This window comes from Staurois parvus, unplaced genomic scaffold, assembly GCF_062004578.1.
Source record: "Staurois parvus isolate SC_StPar_1 unplaced genomic scaffold, SC_StPar_1.0 ptg000678l, whole genome shotgun sequence".
Lineage (NCBI taxonomy): Eukaryota > Metazoa > Chordata > Amphibia > Anura > Ranidae > Staurois > Staurois parvus.
Genome location: NW_028318474.1, coordinates 405,674 through 421,203, shown reverse-complemented (window position 1 = coordinate 421,203; position 15,530 = coordinate 405,674). Strand labels below are relative to the sequence as shown.

General features: G+C 39.6%; 1 protein-coding gene across 2 annotated transcripts in view; it reads right to left on the bottom strand.

The window, feature by feature from the left end:
• TNFRSF21 (TNF receptor superfamily member 21) overlaps positions 1–15,530 on the bottom strand; it is a 180,580-nt gene that overhangs the window by 77,000 nt on the left and 88,050 nt on the right. For both annotated transcript variants that reach the window (XM_089652266.1, XM_089652267.1), the window contains exon 4: positions 4,388–4,653. In XM_089652266.1, the coding sequence (XP_089508392.1) occupies positions 4,388–4,653 (266 nt within the window). The remainder of the gene's footprint in view (positions 1–4,387; positions 4,654–15,530) is intronic.

Below are 15,530 nucleotides of genomic sequence, written 5' to 3'. Positions count from 1 at the left end.
TTAAAGCATCATCCATGGAGATTTTTTAAGTACCGCAGTTTCCCGCCATTCCACGAGCGTGCGCAATTTTAAAGCGTGACATGTTGGGAAGCTACTCACCGTAACATTCGCTTTCATATTTTACAAAAAAATTGGGGTATATATTGTTTTTCTTTAATCAGTGTATTATTTTCCAAAAAAATATATATTCATTTTTAAAAACTGCACATTTCGGTTTTCAAGTGCATTTTGAATTTTCGGTTTCGGCACCAGAATTTTCATTTCGTTGCACCGCTATTTGAAAGCTAATGGACAGTGTCAATGTCAATGGGAAGTGATGAGGACAATGCATGAGAAACTTACCACATTAAAGAGAAGAATGGAGACCCAGCCTGTCACTTGACTGTTTTAAGGCAAGAAAATAGGGCTTTTAATATTTTTTCAATAAACTATAGATTTGCTAGAGGTAGATGGAGTGGAAACTTTTTTTCCCTTTAAATAATCAGTTAAAAATACTACTTTGCTTTTTACCCCCTAAAAAGTTTATTTTTGAAAGCACTTAGCAGCTTTCCACGAAAATCCCTTTTTCTAAGCAGTAGCACTTTTCAGATATGTGCTTGGCTATGATACAGACATTGCTTATTTTTAGAAACTATTTATGAATATTTAGACTATAAAGTGTATATGGATCAAACAAATCCTAGCCTAATCCTCTGAGGAAGATTTTTTTTTTTTTGCAGTGGCAAAGAGTTTATTAAAGCACAACTACAACCAAAAAATGATTTTTTTGCAGATTTGGATAGAGTGGATTAGGGATAATATCCGAGTTGGGTTTTTATTTTCAGTCTGTGGCCCCATTGGGGAGATTTCTCCTCACTTCCTTTCAGAACAGGAAATAATGTGAAATATTCCCAATTGGATGAAAAAAAAAAAAAAAAAAGTGTTTTGTTACAAATTGCTAAGAGATAGAAATGTTGCCAGGTCATTATGCAGCAGTCCAATCCATCTGGCATTATACCCCATCTGTCTTCCTGAGGGGTACACAGCTAACAGCTATTAGTTCAATAACAGAATAAGCTGCATGCCAAAAGTGATCCAAAAAAATGTATTGAGGTTCAATTATAAAGTGCAATGGATATGATGTTTCTCTGCACTTCATTGAACCTTAATTCTTACATTTTTGGGGTACATATTTGGTGTGCTAGTTATTTCTTTCATAACATTTTTACAGTCTAAACCTTCCTGTCTGAGGGGTCCCAATTACTGCTCGCCTTGGTTCTTGTCCTGCTTTTACAAGGACAGGAGCTGAAATCATCCTAGTGAGTCATGAAATACAGTACAAATGTGACAAAAGCATTTACCTGTCTCAATCCAAAAAAAAATTGGAACTGGGCTTTAAGATGTGTTTTTGCTTTAGCTGCCTTCTGAATTAGATCTATAACGCCTAATGGACAAATGGACTGTATTACTGGAATGTAGTTGGGTAGAACAGTAATAAAGAAGGATTACCATTTTATTTTTTTAATACTATTTGTTATTGTTACAGGGCCCAATTCTACATGCACAGGTTTTGTTTTGGTGTCATTAACCAAGATGTGCTGAATTAACTTTTTCAAACACATGAAAGGAAACTAATCCTTGATCAAGAATGAGGGATAAAATAATTTGTCATGTCATCATATACAGGTGAAACTCGAAAAATTAGAATATCGTGCAAAAGTTCATTTATTTCAGTAATGCAACTTAAAAGGTAAAACTAATATATGAGATAGACTCATTACATGCAAAGCAAGATAGTTCAAGCTGTGATTTGTCATAATTGTGATGATTATGGCTTATAGCTCATAAAAACCCCAAATCCACAATCTCAGAAAATTAGAATATTGTGAAAAGGTGCAATATTCTCGGCTCAAAGTGTCCCACTCTAATCAGCTAATTAAGCCATAACACCTGCAAAGGGTTCCTGAGCCTTTAAATGGTCTCTCAGTCTGGTTCAGTAGGAATCACAATCATGGGAAAGACTGCTGACCTGACAGTTGTGCAGAAAACCATCATTGACACCCTCCATAAGGAGGGAAAGCCTCAGAAAGTAATTGCAAAAGAAGTTGGATGTTCCCAAAGTGCTTTATCAAAGAACATTAATAGAAAGTTATGTGGATAGCTGATAGCTTTCATGCCACGCCGCATTGAGGCAGTAATTGCTGCAAAAGGGGCCCAAACCAAGTACTGAGTACATATACATGCTTATACTTTTCAGAGGTCCGATATTGTTCTATGTACAATCCTTGTTTTATTGATTGCATGTAATATACTAATTTTCTAAGATTGTGGATTTGGGGTTTTCATGAGCTGTAAGCCATAATCACCACAATTATGACAAATCACGGCTTGGACTATCTTGCTTTGCATGTAATGAGTCTATCTCATATATTAGTTTCACTTTTTAAATTGCATTACTGAAATAAATGAACTTTTGCACGATATTCTAATTTTTCGAGTTTCACCTGTATTGTGATCACTGTTCATCTAAAACAGAAATGAAATAAATAAAAAAACAAAAACAAAGAGTAGAAGAAAATGTAAACATAAAATGCAAATAAATAAAAAAATGGATGTATTTTAAATGTGAATGTGTAAATGATGCCATATTGGTCTACGTACCATGGAAAACCCTCGCATAAAGAAAAGTTTCTTTGGCTTAGCAATGTCAACAGCTTCAGTAGGCAGTAAGATAACATATCACATGATATTGAATTCAGTGTCAGCGTGCCAGGAACCAGCCACGTTGAAATAAAACAATCCTATGCATATTGATATAGATATGTCACTGCTTACACAGAGATTGTAGAGATAGAGGTTTGATATGGTTCCAGAGAGAAGGGGAAAAACCCAGAATGAAAAGTGCTTGTATATAAAAGATTGCTACAATGAAATAGAGGAGTATGTCTCAATAGCAACAAGGGGTGGGTGAATCAAGGCATATGTAGGTAAAACACCCGTGTGAAGGAGGCCATAAAAGTAAACCTGAGCAATGCAAATTTGATGATGAAAATGCATGAATAGAGGTTAACAATGACAAACACATTAAAATAGTTCAGTAGATTCTGAGATAATTGGCAGCCAAAGTTACATGCAAAGTTCAATTTCTCCTCCTAAAATTGTCCTATGATCTGGACTGCCCATTGTTCAGTAAACTAATCAACATTATACAAAAACTAAAAAAGCTACAATTTCTAGGGAAATTGTGTCAAGTGTTCTTGCCTCCACTAGTAGTCTACAAATGGAGTGGGCAGAGTAACTGGGTGGAGTGGCTTGTCACTCTGCTGTCTGCTCACACACCTGGGTTCCTATGGCAACTCACTCTACAGCAAGGGCAGAGAACAGAGGTTAAAAACAAACTGCTCCAACTTGCTCACTTCACTCGCGGTTGCCATCTTCAAAACGGCTGTAGTTTAAAAATTATAAATCCTACACTGAAGAGCTTTATATTGTGAGAATCACAAGTCCCAGACCTACATTTTGATGCATAGTATGTCTCTAAAATATTAAAAATGAAGGCACAGTCGTAGTTTAGAGATTGCCCTTCAAATTTGAGGTGGCTAGAGTGCAGTTTCAATGAATGTCAATGGGCAGCGTGAGTTGCAAACAAATGGTCATATTGTGAAAACTATCAGGACTATGGCTTAGCCGTGGACATTTTTAGTGGCAGCAGGGACAGCTGAATGTTTTGATATAAGATTTGTGTAGGTTGGCTTGAAAATGAGGGAGTGGTGGCAGTTTAGAAATCATGTCCTGATTTTTCAGCTCACACTCTAGCTTTTGTCAGCTCCCACTCTAGTTTTGAACATTGCGCCATTCATTCCTATGGGAATAATTTCACCACAAAAACGCCGATATTTCATGAACCATTCGGTGAAACGTTCCACAAAGTAATAGCACACCAATCGGGAACAATCTGCACGTTTCGGTATATTACTGTCTATGTAGTGTAAAAACTGTGGGAGGAGTTAGGGTGGTAAATTTGGCTATAATAATAAGAATATATGTGTGAGATAACAGTAAGTGGTCTTACCATGCAAGAACACTTAACTACAAACTTTAGAGTCCATGTTTAAAGAAGGAACCTTTTTACCCAGAGCATTTTCAAATAGTCAGCCAGTAAATGGCATTCCACACAAACACTTTGTGTTCTAAAGATGTTAGTTTAATTAACAGGCAATCAGTCCTGAGTCCTTTGAATTTCATAGTGGGATGAAATATGTATTCTGGATCACAGAGCTGGACAATATAGGCTTCAGGATCCAGCCATTCTAATTTAGATGTGAGAATGCTCTGTCAGAATCCAAGGAATATGAAAATGAGAAAAAGATCTAAAGTATGCAACTATGTAATAGAAGAAATACCCTACCTGTACAGTATCCTCCATGAGGCCGCGGATCTTCTCCACCACGTCATTGCGCCGGTGCTGGCGTAAAGCACTGATGAGTTTTGCCAGGCTGGCTTCAGGGCCTCGGATGGTCCAGTGCTGTAAGGCTGCATAGGCCCGCTCGTGATCTGCAGTGTAACCATTGGAAAAGGCTGCCATTTCATGCTCATTGGCATTACACAAGAACTGGTAGATCTCTTGCCACTGGCTGCCAACCTGAGCTGCCACCAACTTAAGAATGTCAATTCCTGCAAAAGGTAAGAGACCTTTGTTAGCACCATCATGCTTGGAATGCCGAAACCTATTAAAAGGATTGTACAAACAAAACCATATAAATTAAACTTCTAAGAGTTCATTTTTGTAGATTTCATGTGATTATTATCAGTAGGGTCACTCATATGAAGTTTATTAAAGTTATAGGTTCCATTACAGGGGTCATGCCTTGCGAGCAATGACTGAATATAACAGAAGCACTGTAAAATATGGGTAAGCTGTAGACCACTAGCTTTGGTTTCCGATGCACGCATTCATACCGTGTGCGATAATTTGCCTTTTTCTGCAATGGACCAGTTGTTTTCAATGATCAACAGAAAATGATTTTCTATGTGCCATGTTCGCAACACAACTCTGGTGTGGTGTGCAGTGTGAAAAAATGCAGACATGCTGCATTTTCCCGCAAGGCACGGGAGTGCACTGGATGTCAGCGCTGGTCACTGCAACTCCGCTGTGGTATACGGACGCATATGAATCAATTAAAAAAAAACAAAAACACAAAAAAACAAAAAAAACAAAAAACTTAACTTAAACCGTCCCCTGCATTGTTACAACGCAAGCAACTGCTCCCGACTGCTCGCACAGAAAGATCACCAGCTTGCATGTTAAAACAGATGTTTTCGCATTCAGGCATGTGTGAATCGGCCCCCTAGACCGGTTTCACGTGGGCTTCAGCTTGTATAAGAGCAGAGTGAGCAGCAAGATTTGACAAAGCATTTGCAGAGCTTTCAGCAGGCTTTGTTGAAGCTTTTAAAGTATCATTCAGCTCCAATTTGTAAATGTTGAAAACAAATCCTAATGGGAGTGCTGATTACCACTTTAAACAAGCTACTAGCAGGCTTCAGCACTTCCTGAAGCTTGCTGAAAGCCTGCTAGCAGCTTGCTTACTCCTGGTACACACAAAGAAAATATCAGACGAATAATCATTTTTTTTTGCATGCTAGTCTCATCTTGTAAAAACTAAATGTCTACTAGAGTTACAAAAATTCTTGTAAGACTTGTAAGAATATAGCTTCCTTCAATGATGTAATGTATAGTAATGTATTCCTTAGTTTCCGAGCATGTGCGGCCTTAGTCACATTTTTATGGACAAATACTGTACTGATCCAATGAAAATAGTTTTTCTGGTATCTTACGAGAAACATTTTCAAGCCGGTCCCTTCGGATAATTTTGAATGAACAGTCGTGAATGTGCACCAACGATCAGATCATCAAGACAATTGCTCCAAATATGGGTTGTTTTTCATTGTGTGTACTGGGCTTTAACCACTTCAAGTCTGGACACTTTCACCCCCTTCCTTTCCAGGCCATTTTTCAGCTTTCAGCGCTATCACACTTTGAATGACAATTGCGCGGTCATGCAACACTGTACCCATATGAATTTTTTAGCATTTGTTTTGAGACAGATAATGCTTTATTTTGGTGGTATTTATTCACCGCTGGGATTTTTATTTTTTACTATATAAATGAAAGTCCAAAAAGTTTGAAAGAAAAGTGTTTTTCTTATAAAATTTTGCAAATAAATAATATTTCATCATAAATCTTGGCCAAAATGTATTCAGTTATCTTTTTAGTAAAAAAAAAAACCCAAATTAGTTTATAACCAAAAATTATAATTATTTAAAAAACTTTTTTACATTTTAATTTTTAAGTGTTTTTCGTATAAAATTTTGCAAATCTTTCTTAATAAATCTTGGCCAAAATACATTCATCTATCTTTTTAGTAAAAAAAAAAAAAAAAAAAATAACCCAAAATTAATTTATAACCAAAAACTATAAAAAAAATTGACATTTTTATTTTTTTATTTTTTTTTGTTAACATACAGACACCCTAGCAGTACAGTGTCACCAGAATGACACTGTAATACTTGTAGGAGTGATGAGATTTTTTTTTTTTTTTTTTTACACTGATTGCTTTTACACCCATAAAGGCTATAAAAGCAATCATTTCTCCTTCTCTCTGGCTGCATTCTTGCAGCCATTGAGAAATACTGTGTGAGCTGTGATTGGTCACAGCTTGTCACATGGTACAAGGCTGTTGTGAATAGCCTTGTATCATGTGACCTCTGTGATCATTCAGATTTCACAAGTATTAAGCAATGCTTACTACTATTCGTGTGATCACTGATTGGCCAATCAATGATCACATGATCGGGACCTCACACAGAGGTCCCGTACAGCGATCCCAGGGAGCGCGCACAGGCGGGGAGGATGTTTATAAACGGCCACCTGCTACTGCAATGCTCCCGTCCAGCTGTTTATATACATGGGCCAGACAGGAAGTGGTTAAAGGATAAGTTCACCTTTCGTAACGTTACATCCACACTCATGTTATGAAAAAACTGGCCACCGATCCCCCATTTTGACCCGCTGTCAAAACTTGTAAGAATTCCGTGAGTGGTAAAACTACAAGTTCTGACAGCCCATTAGGATTTGTTTTCAACATTTACAAACAGGAGTTGAATGGTACTTTAAAAGCCTCAACAAAGCTTGCTGAAAGGTTTGCAAATGCTTTGTCAAAGGTTGCTATTCACCAGGGGCGGACTGACCATTTGGAAACTCAGGACTGCCAGAGGGCCCGGGGTCAGTAGGGGGCCCCCATGAGATGCTCCTGGTACCTTTTTTCATAGGCTTTGAGTTTGGGCAAGGACACAGGGGCCCCATGATCCCCTATTGCCTGGGGGCCCCATGAGTTGTCAGTCCACCCTGCTATTCACACTACTTTTATACAAGGTGAAGCCTTTGTGAAGAGATAGGCTAGATGGAGATGGACAAAGCCTAATTTCCAAGGAGAGCTAGTAGTAGTCACATTCAGCTTGAAATGTAGACCTGTTTCACACAGGCTTCAGCTTGTATGAGAGCAATGTGAACAGCAAGCTTTTACAAAGCATTTGCAGAGCTTTTAGCAAATTTTGCTGAAGCTCCAATTTGTAAACACCGAACACAGATCCTAAAGGGAATGGTGTTTGCCACTTTAAACCAAGCTGCTAGCTGTCTTCGGCACTACTTGAAGCTTGTTGAAAGCCTGCTAGCAGTTTGTTTAAAGTGACAATCAGCACTTCCATCAGGATCTATGCTTAACATTTCCAAACAGAAGCTGAAGGGTGCTTTAACCATTAGCCGCCCGGCCAATGGCCGTTTGGCGGCTTCAAAAGTGCATCGGCATTCCGGGTGCACGCCATTTGGCGTGCACCCGCACATGCGCAGTTTGCGCTAATGCAGAGCCTCACAGCGGCGCGATCTGTCACCGGCTGTGTACCTCGGACACGGCCAATGACAGATCTGAGTATCGGCCCCCGTTGCTGGTACCATGTGACCTGCTGTGACCAATCACAGCAGGTCACATGACAGTTGTATACAATGGATGGCTTCATTCATGCCATCCATTCTATACTAGTGCCTAGCTGTGAATGGTCACAGCTAATCACATGCACATGTCATGTGATTAGCTGTGACCAAATCACAGCTAAGCACAAAAAAAAAAAAAAAACCTGAATGAATCGATTTCATTCAGATAAATGCTTGCTTATAGCAAAGTAATTCTTTGCTATAAGCAAATTGTGTAAAAAAAAAAAAAAATACTGATCACTTCCCAAAGTAGTACAATGTTACTATGGTAACATTGTACTACTTTGGTCATAGTAAAATATGAAAAAAAATCTTAAAAAAATAAAAATGTAATAAAAAATTAAAAATAAAAAAAAATAAAAAATATATATATTTTTTTTCATACTGTCACCAGTCAGTGTCCCTGTTCACCGCCATGCCAGTTATATGATGACGCTGTACTGCACTGGTGACAGTATGTAAAAAAAAAAATAGTGAAAATAATTTAAAATTTTTTAATTTTCCGAAAAATGACAAAAAAAATACAACTTCAAAAAACTCGCCATGCCTCTTATGAAGTACGTCGGACTGTCTACTATTCTGACATTCTTGGACCTCAAGAAATTAGATTGGCTGTCAGTACTTCAGGATTGATCAATTTTCAGATCTATACCATAGTTTGTAAACGCTATAACTTTCCTACAGACTAAATAATACATCCTAATTTGGGTTTTTTTCACCAAAGACATGTAGCAGAATACATCTCGGCCTAAATTTATGAAGAACAATTATTTATTTGTAAACTTTTATAACAGAAACAAAATTTTTGTTAATTTAGCAAAAAATAAAAACCCCAGCGGTGATTAAATACCACCAAAAGAAAGCTCTAGTTGTGTGAAGAAAATGATAAAATTTTAGTTTGGGTACAATGTTGTATGACCGCGCAATTGTCATTCAAAGTGTGAGAGAGCTGAAACGTGAAAACTGGCCTGGGCAGGAAGGTGTAAAATTGCACGGTATTGAAACGGTTAAAAACTTAAAGAAAGCAGCTCCAACCCTGCCAAAAGCTTGCTGTCCACACGGTTTTCATACAGGTTGAAGCCCATGGGAAACTGCCTGAATATTGACGTTTCACCATGTGGCTTTCTCCATTCAAATGAAGATTGGTAACACAGACCCATATTTATAGTCACACTGGTCACTCAGTCACCTTAATCCAAAAATAAGCCCAGAGATAATCTTTATTGCAGATAATCTCCCTGTGTGTGCACACTGTAAGCAAACGGAGTTAACCACGTCGTATTCCTATTGGAATAAAAGAATGTGACAGCAGGTTTGGTATTTTACTTAATTATATTGATGCCAATATGGAAGAACAACTTTTGCATTGTGCGTACATCACTTTTTTTAATCCCCTAATTTGGATAATATTGCGGCTCTAAACAGTTCAGGATTCTAGAATAATCTTCACTAATTACCTAGCTTCAATATTATATTCCCACTGACGGGCCATTAATCCGAAAATAAAGATGCTCATTTCTATGCAGATGGAACAGCTGCCATCACTCCTCCATCTATACCGTGGGGCATCTCCATACAGAACTGAAGCTCTTCATTTCTTCCAGAAAGCAGGAACGTGTCTTACAGTCGCTCTGAACTGCGGAGAGGACAGGCTGTACCCGATTTTAAAATAAATGCTGAGCACTGAAAAATCTAACTCTAAACCCCCCACCTATTCACTTTATGAATTTGCTATCTTGTGTTTTCCAGTGAGTAAAGAGTCTGGCTCAAGCTTCACTGAACTAGGATTCTGGCAAAGCTCCGTCCTTTAATGGTTGCTGAGTTCAGCGCAACGGAGGAAAGTCTGTAGAGAGGAAGAGTTGTCCTACTGGTTTCTGGAACAGGTGTTTACTGGGAATGGGGGGGGGGGGGGGACGACTCTGTAAATGTAACAACGAAAGCAATTTGCCCAATTGTAAGCTGATAACTCATTTGGAGCTCAGTTTGCATATCTGTCAAGGGATTAGGGGGATTTAAAAAATATTGAGTAAAATATACGTTAATGGCTAGCCTAGACAGGAAAGAAGTGGAATCCTGTATACGTAGCTTCCATGAGTTTGATGGCTATATGATGAACAAACCTGATAACTGCTTACCTGGCAAGGGTAAGCAAATGGCCAAATGATTGTAGACACTCCTAATGATCAAATTTACGTGCACAAAACCATCTTCATAAAGACATGGTTTGAGGAGTCTGGCATGGAGGAACTCAAGTAGCCCTGATCTCAACCCTACTGAATACCTTTGGGGTGAACTTGAGCACCAAATACAAACCAGGTCGTCTCATTCTTTGTTAATGCCTGACTTCACAAATGCTGTTTGGACTAAATGTGCACAAAACCATCTTCCTAAAGACATGGTTTGAGGAGTCTGGCATGGAGGAACTCAACTAGCCCTGATCTCAACCCTATTGAACACCTTTGGGGTGAACTTGAGCACCAAATACAAACCAAGTCGTCTCATTCTTTGTTAATGTCTGACTTCACAAATGCTCTTTGGACTAAATGGAGACAAATTCCCACAGATGAGCTACAATAATCTTGTAGAAATAATATTCTTGGAAGAGTGGCAATTGTTCTAGCACAAAAAGGGTGTCAACTCCATAATAATCCCAATAATTTTGTAATAGGATGCCTGACAAGGTGTGATGGTCCAGAAACCTTTTCGGTGTGTAGTGTATTCCTGTTGGTGCTTCACAGTGGATATTTGATATCTGCCTAAAAACAGCACAAAGTCACTACTGTTATGGCATAGAGCAGCCCTGATCCCCCTCTTCTCTGGTCCTCCACCAGCGCTCCTGGCCCCTCCCTCCTGCCAAGTGCCCCCAGAGCAAGCAGCTTGCTATGGGGGCACCTGAGCAGGCTCGATCCCGAGCAGCTAGTCTGTGTGTCCAGTCACACACAAACGCAGTTCGGCCCCGCACCCCATTCTCTCGTCATTGGCTCACTGGCTGCAGTTTCAGCCAATGAGGAGAGAGAGACCCAGGACAGCTGAGGCTCTCATGCACAGTGCTGGATCGCAATGGGGCTCAGGTAGGTATTGGGGGGGGGGCTGCTGTGCAAAGGTTTTTCACCTTCGTGCATAGAATTCATGAAGGTAAAAAACCTTGAACCTTTACAACCACTTTAAAGCTGAAAATTTAATAAATTGCAGCTTAGCAGTCCTTAGATGTGGTGGCTGCATTATTTTTCATTTTGTCAGCTAAAAACATTTTCAGCAAATACAAAAAATACCTGTTATCTTGCCAGAAATATAGAGTTCTGGTCACTTCCTGTGACACACAAGCACAACTACTTCCATGTAATGGTGATGAACAAAAGGCAGATATGTGGAACTCCAGCCTAGGTGACAATTCAAGCTCCCTCCATAGATACAATGCAGGAATGAGCGTAGCCACCCAGGGACAGGAAGTGTGTTTTCAGTAGGTGAAAAAGAAAAAAAAAAAAAAAACCACAAACAAACCATGAGCTGAGGCAAGTCACTAAGGACCGGTAAACTGCTTTACATTTCATTTTTGTTTTGGGTTTATATGATCAATGGAATAATTTTGCTTCAGTGAATCTAAAAGGTTTCATTATTTTATGTATAAAATCCAGCACCGAACTGTGTCCCACCTGCATTTCCTTACAAGATACCCAAATCATGTTGCTAATATAACCTGTTTTACAACCCTGCCCTCCGGGCTAACACTTGCCAAAAACCTTATACACTGAAACACACAAAAACTGAATACTTGTCTGTCAGGCTCCATTCAGCTGACAGTATTGAACATAACTGCAATGGTTGGACTTATGTTCTCCGTCAAAATCCTATGCCTGTGTTCTGATCTAATTGGCTGGTTCTGAGCAAATGTCAAGCTTTGGCCGAGAGCATGTGACCTTCCACTAGTCCATAAAATACACTCACTTAATTCTGCTGCAATCTTTTTATTGAGCATGGTGACCACAGAAGAATTATGGCAGTTTTATTTCCCGGTGTCACTCAGCTAGGCTACGTGGCTTTCAGGTGTAGAGACATTACTGAAAAAAGTAAATGAATGACTTAAAACAAACAAAAAAAAAAAAAGCTACATTTAAGGTAGCATAAAGCTGGTAGAGCGCACAAAAGGAACCTTCATCCACCCATTTACACAGATGTTAGGATAGCGGGAAGTACAAGCATTGCTTAACAGACTTGTGTAGTTTGGATGACTTATTGAATCCCTCAGAGGAAAAACAAATGATTCCCTTTTTTTCTCTGACATCTACAAACAGGAAAATCTTTTTTTCACCGTCCTTGCTAACAGAATATATTTAGGATGTGACCAGTAACAAGCTGAACGTGGACCAATTTATTGCCATAATTGCAACTTTGCGGTGAAGCACACAGGGATCTGGATGACCAGACTGCTAGAAAATCCTCCTTACACATAAAATACACAACGATTGTTCAGAGTATGTTGGGAAATTGCTCCATGACTGTCTAGGAGGCATCAGCAGGAAGTGTTCCCTTATATTCGGTCTAGTATTCTAAATGCCAACATCCTCCCAGGATTAGAGCATTCATTTTTCAGCCTGTCAAACACCAACCAATTCCCTGCCAAACATATAACCAGCCACCCTTCTGCTTGGCACATAAACATCTAAGGCACCCTCCTTGAAATATGAGAGTGAGTCACCCTTCTGCTTGGCATAGAAGAATCTAAGGCATCCTCCCGCCTGGCATATAAATATTTTAGACATTTCCCTGCCTAGTATAAAAGAATTGGAGGCATCCTCCTACTTATATGGAAATCTGATGTGCCCTCCTTCTTGATTTGTGAGAATCGGAGGCACCTTTCTGCTTGGCATACGAGACTTTGAGGCACCCTTCTGCTTGGCATACAAGACTTTGAGGAACCCTTCTGCTTGGCATACGAGAGTTTGAGGAACCTGAGGCACCTTCCTACTTGGCATATGAGAGTCTGAGGCACATTCTTGCTTATCATATGAATCTGAGGCACTTCCCCACTTGGAATATGAAAATCTGGGCCACTCTTCTGCTAAATATATAGCAATCTGAGGCACACTGCTTGTCATATGAGGTGCCCTCCTGCTTGGCATGTATTAATTTGAGGCACCTGCATGCTTGATATGTGAAAATTAGAGGCATGAGCCTGCTTGGCTATGAGGAATTAAGGAACCTGACTTTTTGGCATATGAATCAGAGGCACTCTCCTGCTTGGATTATGAGATTCCCTCCTGTTCTAGAGGTACCTTTTTGCTTGGCAAATGGTATTCTGAGGTACCCCTCTGCTTGATAAATTATGTGAGGCCCTCTCCTGTTTGGCAAATAGGAATCTAAGGTACCCTTCTGTTTGACATAAGAGAATATGAGGCACCCTCTTGCTTGGCATATGGTAGTTTGAGGCACCCTTCTCTTTGGTATATAGGACCTCCCAGGCACGTCTTGCTTGGCATGTGAGAATCTAAGGCACCCTCCCATTTGGAATGGGAATCGAAGGCACCTTCCAGGTAGACATATGAGAATCTGTGGCACTCATCTTTGAAATAAGAATCTGAGGTACCTTCCTGCTTGGCATATGAGAATCTGAGGCACCATATCCTTTACATATGAATTTAAGGCACCCTCCTGTTTACATTTTAAACTAAGGCACCCTCCTGCTTGGCATATGGGAATCTGAGGCACCCTCCAATTTGGCATGGAAATCTGAGGCACTCTTGTCCTTTTATATATGAATCTGAGGTACTCCCTCCCATTATTCAAAGATAAAAAAAAATACAAAGCAGAGTTATGAAAAGCACAAAGGTCAGAAGAGGTAAAGTATTGCTTCCATATCTACATGCATCCAGACTTCATTTGCAGTTGCAGATTCAAGTCCAGCGAGTAGTATGGGTACTGGAGATTTCTTTACAGGCCATGGCTGCTGCTGATGTATTATAGGTACGATCCCCAGTCTCCGGGAAGAAAAAGATAGTCCGGCCTAAATTAGGCCTATTATATCAAATGCCTTGCGTCATCCCAAAGATAAACCCTGACTATGTGTCCCAGGTAACTGCTCTAAACTGTGTTGCTCTGCCTTCTGTCCACCATCCTCAGTGTGACAGCGACACGGCTGAGCTGCTTATCAATAGGCGTTCTGGACATCTGTAGTTCAGGTGCTCTCAGTTTATTTGCACTTTTTTTTGTCTGTTTGGGGGCATTTCACATCACTGCAAAGTGTTACTATTTTTGAAGATGACGGAACCTGCGAATGAAGTGGACAATTTTTAAAGTATTATCCTGTCCATAGTTACTATGGGAACTGTAGCCAGTAGCCAATAATGCAGTACAGAGGTTTCATGTATGATTCAGAAAAGCAATGCTGTGCTTTCAGAAATCTACCTTTTGTGAGTATGCTGAAAAAGTAATTGGGTATTAACCCTTCACAATCTAGAAATGTCCATCACTGTGCCCCCATCTGGTTGTTGTTTGATTTGGAGTGCAATGGCTACAGGTACTAGCAATCCATAGCAAAATCGCCAGATCCTGAAGACATTTTTAATTTTAAAAACACATAGAGGAGCCCCTTTCTGTACAAGATCCCCCATGGGCAACCAGTAATGATCTACAAAGTGGATGAAGCCAGTGGGATACAACACTGAAGAGTCATGAAAGGGGGAGGGGGTGGTGGGGATATTTAATGCCCAACTTCGAACACAAGAAGAAAAGTTTACTGCAGTAATGGCTTCCCCATGCTCTAAGTATCAACTACTTTCCACCCAGGCCAATTCTAGCATTTCTCTCCTACATGTAAAAATCATCATTTATTCAATACAAAATTACTCAGAATCCCCAAAACATATATATTGTTTTAGCTTAGACCCTAGAGAATAAAATAGCGGTCGTTGCAAATGTTTTCATGTCACACGGTATTTGTACAGCAATTTTTCAAACAATTTCTTGGGGGGAAAAAAAAAAAAAAAATATACCTTAATGAATTAACCACCCCCCCAAAAAAAAAAAAAATTCAAATATATATATATTATATATATATCCCAATTTTTGGTAAAATATATAAAAGATGATGTTGCAAGGCATAATTTTTTTTATTTGCCCAGATTTGGGCTTCAAGTGCCCACTATGCCAAGAGTACAGGGATAAGGAGTAATACTTACTCCTCGCTCCAGGTAGGTTCTCTCCATCCATGCTACCACTCCTGTGAAGCCTCCTCTCGAAGATGCTCCCAGCCGTGATTGGATGCTTACCTCCTTCATGTACAGTGCAGGGTTAATAGTCCTGCATTGTACGTGGTAGCACTGAGGGATTGTGGAGAACGTTAGAATGGGGTGTAAGGCAAGTAATAGATTCTCTTCAGCTCCCCTTAGACCTATCAAAACTTTAACCCTTGCAGTGTGTGTGTGTGTGTGTGTGTGTGTGGGGGGGGGGGGGGGCTCAACAGTTTTTTTAATTTCCTCTACCCTGAAGTTGTGCTTTAACGTGTATG